Source organism: Diabrotica virgifera, chromosome 3, assembly GCF_917563875.1.
Source record: "Diabrotica virgifera virgifera chromosome 3, PGI_DIABVI_V3a".
NCBI lineage: Eukaryota > Metazoa > Arthropoda > Insecta > Coleoptera > Chrysomelidae > Diabrotica > Diabrotica virgifera.
In genome coordinates, this window is record NC_065445.1 from 61,186,680 (window position 1) to 61,202,047 (window position 15,368).

At 34.0% G+C, this 15,368-nt stretch overlaps 1 protein-coding gene across 4 annotated transcripts in view; it reads left to right on the forward strand.

Moving 5' to 3' along the window:
• Positions 1-15,368, forward strand: part of LOC114339806 (uncharacterized) — an 82,581-nt gene that overhangs the window by 36,018 nt on the left and 31,195 nt on the right. For all 4 annotated transcript variants that reach the window (XM_050646478.1, XM_050646479.1, XM_050646481.1 and 1 more), the window contains exons 10-12: positions 7,254-7,355; positions 7,423-7,457; positions 12,580-13,149. In XM_050646478.1, coding sequence (XP_050502435.1) covers positions 7,254-7,355; positions 7,423-7,457; positions 12,580-13,149 — 707 coding nt within the window. The remainder of the gene's footprint in view (positions 1-7,253; positions 7,356-7,422; positions 7,458-12,579; positions 13,150-15,368) is intronic.

The following is a 15,368-nucleotide window of genomic DNA, read 5'->3' on the forward strand; positions in this document are numbered from 1 at the left end:
AGGGAGGAAATATACGCACGTGAGCTTCTTAACTAGTCATGACGGGTGACATAATAGTGACAGATGACTTTACAGCCCCACTGTGACAGATAATTTTAAATGGGACCTTATGGCAAGTGATACCTCATTTGAAAGGTATTTAAAATACCTATTCAGTCATACTAATTTTGTTTGAGCTTAAGCTAATTTTGATGAATAAATGGAATAAATATAAAATTGTAGTTTCGCATTTAATTAATAAAAATTCAAAATTCAGCCTATGATTACTTGTCAAGAAGGTTGACGTTGACGTAAAAACTACTAGAGAATTGAAAAACGTCAACTTTTTGACAAAAAGACCATAGGCGGACATTTGAATTTTTATTAATTAATTGCGAAACTACGATATTATATTTATTTAATTTATTCACCAAAATCAACTTCAACCCAAAAAAAATAGTATGACTGAATAGGTACCTATTTTGAATACCTTTCAAACGAGGTATCACTTGCCATAAGGTCTAAAATGATCGGTCACAGTGGCTCTGTAACGTCATCTCTCACCATTACGTCACCTGTCATGACTAGTTAAGAAGCTTACTTCCGTTTATTTCCTCCCTCCAAATTTCACTATTATAGGTATAACCGTTCAAAAGATACGAGTGGGGTACGGACTTTTGACTAGCACTGTATATACAAACGACCAACCCAGGCCGACTGAAACCAAGCTCTTCCTCTATGCGTCATCTATGCTGACGGTCTCGCAATATGTGCTCAAGGAAATGGTTTTGAAGAAGTGGAGGAGAAACTCGAAACTGACTTAAAAACAATGACAGCGTACTACCTTCAGAATTCCCTGAGACCCAATCCTTCTAAAACCCAAGTCTGCGCCTTCCACCTTCGCGTAAAGGAAGACAAACGAATACTTAAAAATTGCATGGAATGGTAATAGATTCGAACACACAGACTAACCTATATATCCTGGAGTAACTCTGGACCGGTCGCTCACTTACAGACAACATTGCATAAAAACGAAAGGGATAACGACTAGAAACAACATACTCAGAAAGCTAACGGGAAGTAAATGGGGTGCATGTCTGGAGTCTTAAGAACAACGGCACAAACACTGTGGTTTTCAACTGCTGAATATGCAGGCCCCGTTTGGGGCACATCTGTCCACACCAAACAAGTTGATACTGCGCTGAATGAGGATACTGCGCTGAATGAGACATGAAGGATAGTAACGGGGTGCACGAAACCAACGCCACTCTCAAATCTATATAAAGCAGCGGATTTTGTAGAACTCTAAACGCGCAGAGACGTTGAGATGCTCTATACAAAGCTCGAACACCACGAAAACGACTAAAATCCCGGAAAGAGCTTCCTCGGTACAATACAGGATTAACCGCCTGAGTATTTTCCTCTTCCCCAGGTTAAATGGATCGGCATATCTGTAGACTCTACAACGTGAAAAAATGTGAATAGGATAAGAACGGAAGTAGCTCCAGTAAAATCAAACATGGTAAAATGGGGGAAAATAGAACAAAATGATGTGAACTGTGGCTGTGAAGAAATGCAGAATATGGAACATCTTACATGCAGAAACTGTCCACATCGGTGTACCCTCGAAGATTGTGGCTCGCCAACAAAGATGGAACCGACTTAACCCGATACTGGGCCGAAATTCTATGAATGACGTGTCAGGACACGATAAAGTAAAGTAAGTTTCCCCGTGGATTTTTTTGGCCAAGTTCTTGTCTTTAGAAAACCAGCCGGCCCAGAAAGAGTAAGTTCAAGAGGAAAGGGAGCCACAGATGGGCGTTCAGAGAGCATTAATTTTAAGAAGTATGTACGCTAATGACTTGAAATTCATGGGAAAAGTCTCATTGGTGATGGAAACCATGTATTCAAGTCACTGACGAGAAAAAAATCGTACAACACCTGGTCATCCATCTATCAATTAAAATTAAAGATACAAAAAACGTTATTCATGGTGAAGTTTCCTCGCTTTTAAAAATTTTAGCAGCGATGAAACAGTGACGATCTCTATTCTGTCTGAATATCAGATAACACTAGCAAACTTAGCAGTAATCGTATCACTGAGCGGTGAGATACGTGATTTTGCGCAACTCACCATAAACGACGTTTTTTGTACATATTTTAACAACTTCATTGTCCAATGAATCATATATAAGTCGTAGAACCTAAATGAGTCCCTAATATGGACATTTATGAATCAAATGTGATTCAAGGAAGGTGTTTTTTTTTATTAAAATAGCGTTGGACGTGATAGATTCCGGATATATGTACAGTCGAACCTGCTTATTGGAATAGCCTTCGTGCCAAGCAAAAATATTTCTATAACCGGGATATTCTAATACCCGATCATTGATGGCTGGTAGAAATAAGTGTACCTACTGAATAGACCTACATAATAATACTACATACTATGTATGTATGTACCTACATTTACATTATATTTATATGGTTTTAGGTCCTTTTATGTCAATGATACAGCAGTGTAACTTATTTTATTAAAAAACCAAATTACATTTTCTGTGCATAAATCCATTAATAAGCATGAAATGTGTGCAATATGTAAACATGTATATATTATCTTATTTAAAATGCATACGCCAAAATTACTTCTCATTTTTTTTTGAAAAATCTTGTAAGTTATACAAATTAGAAAAAATTACATTGAATTGGCCCTCCACAAATCTTCTTATAATATTACAAACGGTTAGGACTTGCCAAATTGGATGGAATATCCACAAAATCGAAAAAATCTTCATCTTTTGCCTCATCTTCTCAATATTGAGTTGGGTGGTTTCATTGTTTTGTTCATTGTTCTAAATCTTCAGTATCTTCGAAAACCGATAAATTATCGTCAAAAGAAACAGCTCTTAAAAATATTCGTCCTTTATTTTGTCGAATTCTGTGTTTTGATGAATTGGCACATTGGCAGGCAAAAAACGGATTGTTAAAATATTCAAACTTATGTCGGGTTTATGAACAGGGCGGTTATCAATAAAAGAGAACATTTCTATTCTTTTCTGCCATTGTATTGTCGAAGTCAATAAACCATTAACCAATAGAATTTATAACTGCAACGAGGTAGGTCGCAATAGAAATTTTTACAAGTTTTGTGAGACAAGTAAAAGTAGGTATTTTATGGCCTGTTGTATTTCGTAAAAGGGTCTAACTGGTGTGTAATAAAGTATTTATTATCTGAAAAATATAATAACCCAGACATAATTTTAAATTTTTGGAAAATATGAATAAAAATTTGTTCGTCCACTTGAATAATATTCGACTAAGCGATATTAATTAATTAAAACGTATTCCTATAAGTGGATAAATTTATTAAGGAGTAAATAGAAACGTTTCGGGACCTCAAATTTCTATTCCTTAAACCGGGATATTCCTATAACCGGTACTATAATAAGCGGGTTCGACTGGTTATTCTGGGTGTTATCATTGGGAGGGTGTATCATTGGGAGTAGCATATACTGTATCATGTATCATTAGGAGTATCATATACTGGGTGTTATGATTAGGAGGGTGGAGTTGTTAACTTGAACCGAAGAGAATATTTTATATAAAGATTCTAGCGCAATTACTCCTTTTATATAATACTAAATGCGAAAGACCCTATATTTAGTTAAGGTAACGGTATGGTGTGTAATTTCTTCGTTAAGGATCATCGGATGTTATTTTTTGAGGACAAGGATGGGTACGCAGGAGCAGTAAACTCTAATCGCTACGTTCACATGTTAAATATTTTTTTTATTCCGGTAATCAAGAATTTCAGAAATGAACAAACGACCTTTCACCAAGATGGCTCAACATGTCACACATCACGAGTGTCAATGGATTTACTCGATCCCCAGTCGTCTTATGAGTAAAAACGGCGATATTCCCTTACCACCCATCTCGTAGTCCGGACCCCTTCCTATGCGACAACTTGTTTTTGGGGTCTCTTAGTTGAAAGTTTTTCAAAGTAAGCCTCCAAGAACTATCGAATCTTTGAAAGAATGGACAGACGAAGAAGTAGAAGCAACACCTCAAGAAATGTTACTCAATGTCGTAAACAGCTTTCTGTCACAGCTGCAAGAATATGTCCAACAAAATGGAGGCGACCTTTCCAATAACTTCAAGAACTGAATATTTCTTCACTTACACATTAAATCCCATCTGTGTAGTATAAGTTCTTTTTTATTAATTTAATAAAAATATATTTTTTGATTTTTGTTTGTTTGTTTGAAGTTTGTTTGTTTCATTGAATCACCTGTTATATTGTTATTACGTTTAATATGTTCTCTGTTATACAGCGTTTCACGTTAAGAACGGAATGTTGTTTAGGTAGGCCAATGTATTTCTTATGGACGATAGAACCGCGCCGACGCCACGCCGCGCCGTATCGTATATCGGCAGTCGAGTAGTCACCCGTGCCCGAGAGTTTTGGCAACACTGATCTCCATAAGAGCAATGTTCCGTTCTTAACGTGAAACAAAGTTTAATTCAATTTACGTTCGTACTTATGTTGCATGGGAATAATTAACTCTTGATGATACTTTTTAGCGATAATACAAAATAATCACAAATTAAACTTTAACTTGCTCATACTCACTTAATATCAACGATCGGTACGAGCCGTAAACTGGACTGGATTAAAAATAAATAAATAAAGATATCAGCCTAAAGTTTGTTGTTTTATTAAGATTTTTATGCATTCTTCTTATGGTGCAATTTTATCCCTGAAGACGGACATCTACTATTTAGATCATTATAAGAATCTGCTTACCGAAGAAAGAACAGAATACAAAGATCAAGCACAAAATGAAATAAATATAGAAGGCGAACAAGTACTAATTGATGTAGCAGTATTGACTAAAGCAGTAAAACAGCTTAAAAATGGAAAATCCCCCGGCCCCGGCGGAATATCCCCCGACTGGATAAAAAACGGAACGCGGGAATTGTTTAGATCTCTTGCATACATATTCACAAAGTACGTCAATGGAGAAAGCATCCCAGAGGAATGGAAAACAGCTTTCATAACCTCGATATATAAAAAAGGTAACAAATTAGACTGTAATAACTACCGAGGGCTATCAATAACGAGTTCGGTAAGTATGATCTATGGAAGAATAATCAGAGATATGATCGAAGACGAATACAAAAACCAAGAGGAAGAGGAGCAGAGCGGGTTTCGAGCTGGTAGATCTTGCACAGACAACGTGTTCTGCTTGAAACAAATTATAGAGAAGAAACTAGCACGGAATAGATCAACACACCTTACATTCATAGATTTAGAAAAAGCATATGATAACATACCTATCTCGAAACTATGGCAGGTACTCCAGGAAACTTCAATTAATCATACACTCATAAAGGCTGTTCAGAATATATACAACAACATGGAAGCCCAGATAAAATTAGGCAGCAGAATATCGGAATCATTCAGAGTCGATAAAGGCCTACGACAGGGGTGCTGCATATCACCGACACTTTTTAAAATCTATATTGGTAAAGCTCTCCACCAGTGGAAATCGAAATGCAAAGGAATGGGCATACAGGTGGACGATGACACTGGTTTGTATACCCTCCAATTTGCCGATGATCAAGTAATATGTGCAAATGACAAAGAGGATCTCTAATACATGACACGAAAATTGAATGAGGAATTTGAAAAATTGGGTCTGCTAATGAACATGGAAAAGACGGTGTACCTCTGCGTAGAAGAGGAAACTACTAACCTGCAACTGGAAAACAATAAAACGATGTGAAGACTATAGATACCTGCGAATAAATTTTAACAAAGAAGGAACGGATGATGCAGAGATAAATAAACAGTAGAATAAATAAAGCTAGAAAATTAATTGAATATCTGAATGGAATATTATTGAGTACCGAAATAGGAAAACAAAGAAAATTGAGCATATATGACACAATGATAAAAAGCACACTGCTGTACGGATCTGAAACGTGGCGTCCGAAAGAACATCAAATAAGGAAAATAGAAGCCACAGAAATGGATGCATTAAGAAGAGCAGCTAGAAGAACGAAACTTGATAGGGTTCGAAACAACACAATTAAGGAAGAAATGGGTCTAAAAGAAACTGACCGACTGCATAGATAGAAAACAGTTTATATGGTATGGGCATGTTCACAGAATGCCAGAAGATAGACTACCAAAGAAAGTAGCAAAATGGATACCACCGGAACACAGGAAACGAGGAAGACCAAAGAAATCATCGTGGATGGAAGGAGTTCGAAGATCAATGAGCGAACGAGGATTGACAGAAGAAGACTGTAATGATAGGACGCGATGGCAATTGGGTATCGGACAACGTCGCAGGACGTTCTAATCCGAATCTATATATAAGACGGACATTACGTTATTTTGCTACTACTACTATCGGTTTACACCGTTCCCCGACGCCTTCCGACTCCTAACCGCCATTCTTCTCTATTTAACCACAAACCTGGAGGGATTTCTCTTTCCTCTAGTTCTTTTTCAATTCCCTCCCTCCAGCTTCTTCTCAACCTTCCTCTTTTCCTTCTCCCTTGTGTCCACGCTAAAATCTGTTTAGGTATCCTGTCATCTGGCATTCTCTGTACATGGCCGTAGCATATTAGTTGTTTTGTTTTTATGTCATCAATTATTTTATATGTGTCTCCCATCATTTATCGTATTCTCTCATTTGGTATCCGATCTCTTCTTGACTTGAACAGCGTAATGTTTTCTGTAACGTCAAATGTCAAGAAGAAGACATTGCGTTGTTATTTATGATATTAAGGGCCGGTTGTTCGAACGCTAATCAACAATTATCATTATCAAATATTTAATTACTGTCACCAAACTGTCAATGTCAACTTTGTTTGGGTTGCTGAAAACATAATTAATTAAAATTATGAGATTTATTATCAATTATGTTAATAATTATTGTTATATTAATTGATTATAGTCTCAGAATTATAATCAATTATGTTTTTAGCAACCCAACCAAAGTTGACATTGACAGTTTTGACAGTAATTAAATATTTGATAGTGATAATTGTTGATTAGCGTTCGAACAACCGGCCCTAAGAATATAAAAAAATAAACTAGCAGTAATCTGCATACGAAATCATCTCTTCTGTTATTTCTATACTTTTAATTAAATATTTACTTGGATAATAAATATGAATATCAGGAGCAGAATATAATTCTGCACCAGAATGTTTCAATATGTAGCCAAACACATGATGTCTAAATCTAATGATTATAGATATTTGGTGTACTGCAACTATGACTTGAAGAGAACTCTGCAAGTGTTTTCACAGCTTCATGTTAATAACGAGGTACCGGCTGCAGCTTTTGAATTCATGAAGTAAGTAATCAATTATTTGATTTTCTTGAAAGTCGTAGTAAATGTTTTAATCTATGATTTCTTTTAGGGATGACGAGGTTTTATCAAATAAACTAAAAATGCGTAAGTATTGGTTTGACTACATAAGAATCAAACATTTTGTAAATCTTGTTTAACACATTTTCTGCCACCTGACGCCAAAAGGCATTTTGCGTGCGTGAGTCAAGTGCCACCGACGCCTTCATAGTTTGTTTTTAAACCAAGAGGAGTAAACTAAAAAGACAGATTCACAACCAAGAAAGTCACTAGAAGAATCACTAAGTACATCTTCTTTTTTGGTTGACCATATCGGCCTTCGACGATAATCCATAATAATAATACATGTTATATTATACTAATACGTCGCTAAAGAGTTTTAAAAACAACTCCTTTTTATATAAAAGTAGACTAAAAATCTAAAAATTAAAGGAATAACACAGAAACACACAAAAAATCACCGATATAACTTAATTAACCTATGAAATGTCAGAAGCGTCAAAATTTCATAAATTTCATTAATGTCAAAATTTCATAACAGTGGAGTAAACTTGCCTGAGGTTGGACCAATTACTAACAAGCTTCACACCGCGGTAAATTTGAATTACTCCTCTTGGTTTAAAAACAGACAGGCGTTCATAACGTGTATAATTAAATAGGGTTCTTTACGTAGTCGCACCATACGAAAGTGACTGAATATAAGGGAGCAGCGAATATGTTAATGTTAAAGCATTTTTATTCATTGTCATAAGTTAATTGTAAAATAAAAATACCATGTATGTGAAAAATATACCATCTACGGGTAGTGATATTACAGGCCCGTTATTGAAAAACAGCAATACAATATTTTGTGTAATATCGAGAATTTATTTAGAATAAACACATTTTTGACCACAAAAACCAACGCAAATATATATTCAACACACGTGGCCAAAGGTCCATGACAGATTATGTTATAACCAACATCTATCAAAACAATCGTCGCAAGATGTTTCAACTCGGCAAATGTATGTAGCTACCTTAGCCTAGTATTACGTAAAATAAGAATCGTCATGAAATAACGCTTATCTAAAAGAGCGGCACCTATACAAATAAAAATGTTAAAGAATTAAATACGGAATTCACGGAATACTTATACAGAATTACCCCAGGCTGTGGGTGAAAAATAGGTCGATTTCAGGATATAATTCAGGAATTTTTGAAACCTATCAGTTGTTGTAAAGGACGATGCCAGGAATAACTTCTACTAAAACGTAACCAAAAATATTGTGCGCTTTTTTTTAATTGCGATTTTCATTTGTTAAATTTGCAATTTTTATTGATTTTTAATTTTGTAGCTTAGGGTATTGATTTTAGAGAAAAACTTCTTAAAAGAAAGTTGTAGTAAATTAAAAAACCTACAATTTAAGCTATGGTAAGTTTAATTTTGTTAATTGGTTATTGCAAAACAGCCTGCGAAAGGTCCAAAATGGCCGTTTTTACAATTGCATTATTTATTGTACAAATAATTTATTTTTATTTTTTAAAGCTTTAAAATGAAGAACTTTCAATTCCAAACATAAAAAAAAATTGTAAAGCCAGATTAACGAGTTTATTGCTTAGATATTATAAATTGTTTATCCCAAGAGGTCAAATGTCGAAGGCCATAACTTTTTGAAAAAAAAATCGTATAGAGTTGGTGAAACATCTAATCTCCTTCTAAAGAGTTATATTTTCATATTCTGATGTAAATAAATGCGTAAAACATTTTTAAACTTCAAATTTTTGGGTTTGAAAATAAGGGGGCAAATTTCGTTATAAACATTTAGAGCTGAAGCGGCCCTGTACATCCTATGAGTTTTTAACTTACATATTAGTGTTGCTGAAGATGAAACAAAGATTTATAAAAAATAAAAAATTTCTACGACCAACTGAAGCCGAGATAATTTTTGGGTTTGAAAATAAGGGGGCAAATTTCGTTAAAAATATTTAGAGCTGAAGCGGCCCTGTACATCCTATGAGTTTCTAACTTACAGATTATTGTTGCTGAAGACAAAACGAAGATTTATAAAAAAAAATAAAAATTTTCTACAACCAACTAAAGCCGAGTTAATTGTTTTTTTTTTCTTTAGTCGTAGTGCCTGTATTTTTAACAATTAAGAAATTATTTTACAGTCATTGACTAAAATAAAAATTATTATAAAATATAATTAAATTTAATTATTAAAATTATTTTAAAAATCGGTGCTTTTGCGAGCGGCCGAATTTTGCAAATTTCCCGGCTCGCTTCAAATCCGCGCGGTCGGAAAATTTTTACGTAAATTTTGACCGAAAACAATTTAATAATATTACCATTATAATATACAGTCTATTTACCACTGTATTTGTTTTTCTTGATAAACTTTTATATGTGAAATTTCATTTCTGAAGAAATAATATTACATCATTGATACATATATATGACATATATAACTATATTTTTAATTTTTTCATTGTTATATAAATATAATAATAATAATAATGTTACTTCTTACTATAATATACAATATAAAACTTTTTCTTCTTGTAGTGACTATTCTTTTTGGATTTCACATATAAAAGTTTATCAAGAAAAACAAATACAGTGGTAAATAGACTGTATATTATAATGGTAATATTATTAAATTGTTTTCTCTCAAAATTTAATACAAGTTACGTAAAAATTTTCCGAGCGCGCGGATTTGAAGCGAGCCGGGCGATTGGAAAAATTCGGCCGCTTGCAAAAGCACCGATTTAAAAAATAATTTTTAATAATTAAATGTAATTATATTTTATAATAATTTTTATTTTAAGAGAATATGTCTTTCTTTAGTTAATGACTAAAATAATTTCTTAATTGTTATAAATAAAGGTACTATGATTTTAAGAAAAAAAAACAATTATCTCGGCTTCAGTTGGTTGCAGAAAATTTTAAGTTTTTTATAAATCTTCGTTTCGTCTTTAGCAACAATAATCTGTAAGTTAGAAACTCATAGGATATACAGGGCCGGTTCAGCTCTAAATGTTTATAACGAAATTTGCCCCCTTATTTTCAAACCCAAAAATTATCTCGGCTTCAGTTGGTCGTAGAAATTTTTTATTTTTTTATAAATCTTCGTTTCATCTTCAGCAACAATAATCTGTAAGTTAAAAACTCATATGATGTACAGGGCCGCTTCAGCTCTAAATGTTTATAACGAAATTTACCCCCTTATTTTCAAATCAAAAAATTAGAGGTCTAAAAATGTTTTACGCATTTATTTACATCAGAATATGAAAATATAACTCTTTAGAAGGAGATTGGATGTTTCACCAACTTTCTACGATTTTTTTTTTCAAAAAGTTATAGCCTTCGACATTTGACCTCTTGGAATAAACAATTTATAATATCTAAGCAACAAATTAGTTAATCTGGCCTTACAATTTTTTTATGTTTGGAATTGAAAGATCTTCATTTTAAAGCTTTAAAAAATAAAAAAAAAATTATTTGTACCATAAATAATGCAATTGTAAAAAACGGCCATTTTGGACCTTTCGCAGGCTGTTTTGCAATAACCAATTAACAAAATTAAACTTACCATAGCTCAAATTGTAGGTTTTTTAATTTACTACAACTTTCTATTAAAAAGTTTTTCTCTAAAATCAATATCCTAAGCTACAAAATTAAAAATCAAAAAAAATTGCAAATTTAACAAATGAAAATCGCAATTAAAAAAAAAAGCGCACAATATTTTTGGTTACATTTTAATAGAAGTTATTCCTGGCATCGTCCTTTACAACATCTGATGGGTTTCAAAAATTCCTGAATTATATCACGTTTTTTTCGCCCACAGCCTGGGGTAAATGATCATGTCAGAGATTATTGGTGATAATAAAATATTAGAAAACGAAAACATCGAGGAAAGTTGGAAAAACTCAGAAATAACATAATTAACGCACCAACAAAAGCACTTGTAGAGAGAAAAGTAACGAAATACTAACAAATCCGTAGAAAGAGAACCTTATGACAGAGAAATAGTGAAAACAAAATGTGAAGAAAAGGAGAAAGTCCTTACACTACAGGATACATTAAACACAACAGAAACCACTATAAACGAATCCGAAATCAATCAAGTAGTTTACACTACTTCTCAAACGCAAAGAGAAATGGAGGAATTCTCATACACGACTTCTGTGGAACACAAAGAGCTAGGCAAATGCGTCAGCAACCACGCTAGGCTGCTTCAAGAAGTTGGCTCTAATATTTTAACATCTTATTCGTTTGTCAAAGAGGAGCCTTCTGTTATGAAGGTACTAGATCTAAAATTATAGCCTACAATTGTTATATTTTCTTATTAGGGACTGTTCCCTTGATAAAACTACTCACATCTTTTGCGCGGTCGGCCGATACTTCTTCTACCTATTGATGATTTATCTCTTCCTATTTTGACCACACTTGCTCTCCCAGCCTGCTTATGTGGTTATTCCAGCGTTTCCCAACCGGTGGGTCGCGAGAGAACTTCAGGTGGGTCGCGACGCGACGTGGCGCTTGCAGTAGCTGAGTAGCGTGCAATGAAAACTAATATTTTCCGAGTAAAATTTTTGTTGAAGGAAATCGGAAAAAAATAACTGTGTGCAGAACTAAATTACGGTGAATTTTTATTTGAGTGTTTTTGTGTTTAAAGGAAAAATCTTAGGAGTTACAGAGCACTAATTGAAAGAGAAACAAGATTTAGGAGTGCTTATCTGTTTATAAATAAAATAACACACTTTCTGCTTACTTGTCATACCCCATATTAGTAACCATGCAATCTTAAGATTCGATTTTAGCAATAAAATAGCTGGTAAATAACTTTTCCCAAAAATGACATTTTTTTCGATAATTTGCCCAGACTATAAACAAACGTTGCGGTGGTTGCATAGCCAATAAATGCAATGCAATAAATCCAATACACAGGAAGACCAACCCAAATTCTGAGCAGTGTCAAAATGATAACGTTAATATCCCCAGTTGGAACTAATCGAAATGCATAAGAATCGCTATAAATTACGACTGTCATGGCAGAGTCAAAATTAAATTGCGACCTCGAAATGAATTAGAATCATTCGAACATTGGTAAATTTTTCACTTTGTGTTATATAATAGTCATATCTTATAAAATATATTATACTTATAAGATTTACAAAATGTATAACAGAGATATTGTGCTTATATTACTAATAAATTTTCTAGCGCTTAACAAGTACCTTAGAAAAAAAGTGATGGAGGAACAACAAAATGTTACCCCAAAATCAACTTGGATGACTCTCAACAGAGAACGCATAAAATCTTCAAACGACGCACTACCTGAAACGTTAGTAGGAAAATCGGCAGTAGTGAAATTGTACAGAACTCCATATAATAATCAAGCCCGTTCAAAAGTCCTGCCAACTCGTCCAAACGTAGTTGAAATTAAAGTTTTGTCTCATTTTGAACAAAATCAGTTGCTTCATACTGTACCAAAGACACAATGGTCCATTCAACAAGAACCATCGGTCACAATGCCCGTGCCTCCTAAAGAAATTGTGAAAAAAGCACCCAGTACAGGATTTGCTGTACCAGCTTCTAAAGCTTCTAAAGTTGATACAGCAAAGAATGATCCTTTGGTTGACTTGGCAAATCGCATGGCTCAATACAAAGAACTGGCCCTCAAAGCTATCGAAGATCTGAAAGCAAAAGAAACATCGGCAAACCCTATGGCTTCAAATCCAATGATTGGTTCCGCTTCCAATTTGCAACAAGTATCTAAAGTAGGGTTACAAGGTGTGTACTTTTTCTTTTTTTAATATATGATATTTTCCGTTGATTAAATACTTTTGTGTTGTTTATTGTTTTTTGATGAAATGAAATACAATTGTTACACATCTTATGCCTGGTTGCACCAACAGATCTTAAGCTTAAGACGAGCCTTAAGCGCAGCCTACGAAATATACGGGTTGCACTATTGAGTCTTAGATCAATTTTCAGCTTGTCACAATGGATTGCCACGTAAGTGACAGAGATTGCTATCTATAAGATGAGCTGGGCTAAGCTGGAGCTTAAGAATTTGTTGATGCAACCAGGCATTAATATTTTTATTTTATAGACCAAAAGTATTTAATAGCACGTAGAAAATAAATCAATGGTTATTATTTAGATGTATTGACACCTGCCAATAAAGAATTACTTTCTGAGTTGTTTTAAAATACTCTTGATACAATGTACAATTAAATTGTTCACCATGCTTTTCCTTTCCAAAAGATGACAATTACACAAACAGTATCAAGGGTAGTTTTGAAATTACTAAAAATTATAAATTGTTTTTGTAACTTCATCAATTTTTGTCCAAAAAAGTTTTCTTGTTTTTCCTAAACAAATGTTGGTGAAGTAGATAGCTGCGTCACGTATTACAGTGTTGATTATAGTTAAAACATTGTTATAAACATGGAAAAGTTAATCAAATACAGTGAGCTTTAAGCGCCGTATATAACGATAGATGCAGCGTCACAAAAATATCTGATTGTCACCATGTTCTGAGCTTTCTATTGAGCTTTATGATAGTGTCATAGTACAGGACAGTGTAGGATAACTGATTTATGTCATGCAGATTTCCAGTGATTTCTAGTGTTTTAAGTCTCTGTGTGACAAGTATCCAACGTAAGCAGTAAAGTGAAGTGAATAACTTTTAACTTAGCAGTGGCAGGAAGTAACCTCATCAAGCAAATACTAAGTCAGCTACCTTCCCATCATCGCTTCTACCAATAATTTCACTTCACCTTAACACAACAAAACGTCTCCCAATCCCAGAAGAAGAAAAAGAGCAGCCATTAGATAGACTAGGTACGCTATGGGCCGCTCTGTGAATAGAGATGAAACGTCAATAATCACTTTGAGTGTTCCAGCCATCTCTGCGCGGTAGAGATAGATACACCACAATGCCTTGTCCATTCCTAGTATGTCTATGACCCCGAACGCCGACATCGAATTCAAGTGTGACGGAGGTCGGCAATCATCAGAGCTGTTCTGACTTTAGAGGCAGCTGCTCCGAAAAGTTGGAATGGAAATCTATATTTTGTCTTCTAGCTTGTGTTATAAGCATTGTAAATTGTAAAATTATATTATAGAATCCATAATAGATAATAAATGAAACTGAACATTTTGGACGTTAAAAAATTTACTAATCCTAGGCTCCACTCGGGCAGATTGTTGCATTTCTACTTGTCATTTTGTCACAGTAGTATCAACTAGCTGTAGTTTTTTTGGCCGGTGCCTTGTGAAACCACCTGAATCAGTCATAGACGTATACAGTCCGTCTAATATACTTACCGTTGCACGTCATTATCTACGTCAGAGATCTAAGTTGACATTCAGCCGTGTGATGGATGACCGAAGTTATCTTTAACGTAAAGTTATCCTGTAGATAAGTTATAATCCTCGAATTGGTGTGATGTATCATATTTTACTTAACTACTTGCGTTATTTCTTGACAGTTCTTGAGTTATCTGATATATCAACTATCACTTTATTACGCGACGCAACCTCAAGTTATGAGATAACTATGTAATTATGTAAGGTTGGGTTCATCTTTTGACTTGTTTGTAGACAGAAATCAAGTGAATTTAGAAGATAAAAATTTAATAATTAAGAATAGAAGGGTAATACAATTTTAAAAATTATACAAAAATCAAATCGAGAGATATAAGTTGAAATTTTATTTTAAGTACCTACTGAGCTTTCTATCCAGAGTTGCCAGATGATATTTTATAAATCCCCCACTTAGAAACTGAAATTCCCTCAAATTGAAGCTCAAATACCCCAAATTTAAATTTTTGCCGAATTTTAATAAATTAGTAGTCAAATGAAGAGAACAGTAAACCAAAATTATACTACTTATCAACGAGAGCCCTGGAAATAATTCATAGTTCCTATCGTCTTCGATGACATGGGAGTATAATATATAGTTCTATGTACATTCGCAAGTTGAATTTACCATGACCCCTTAA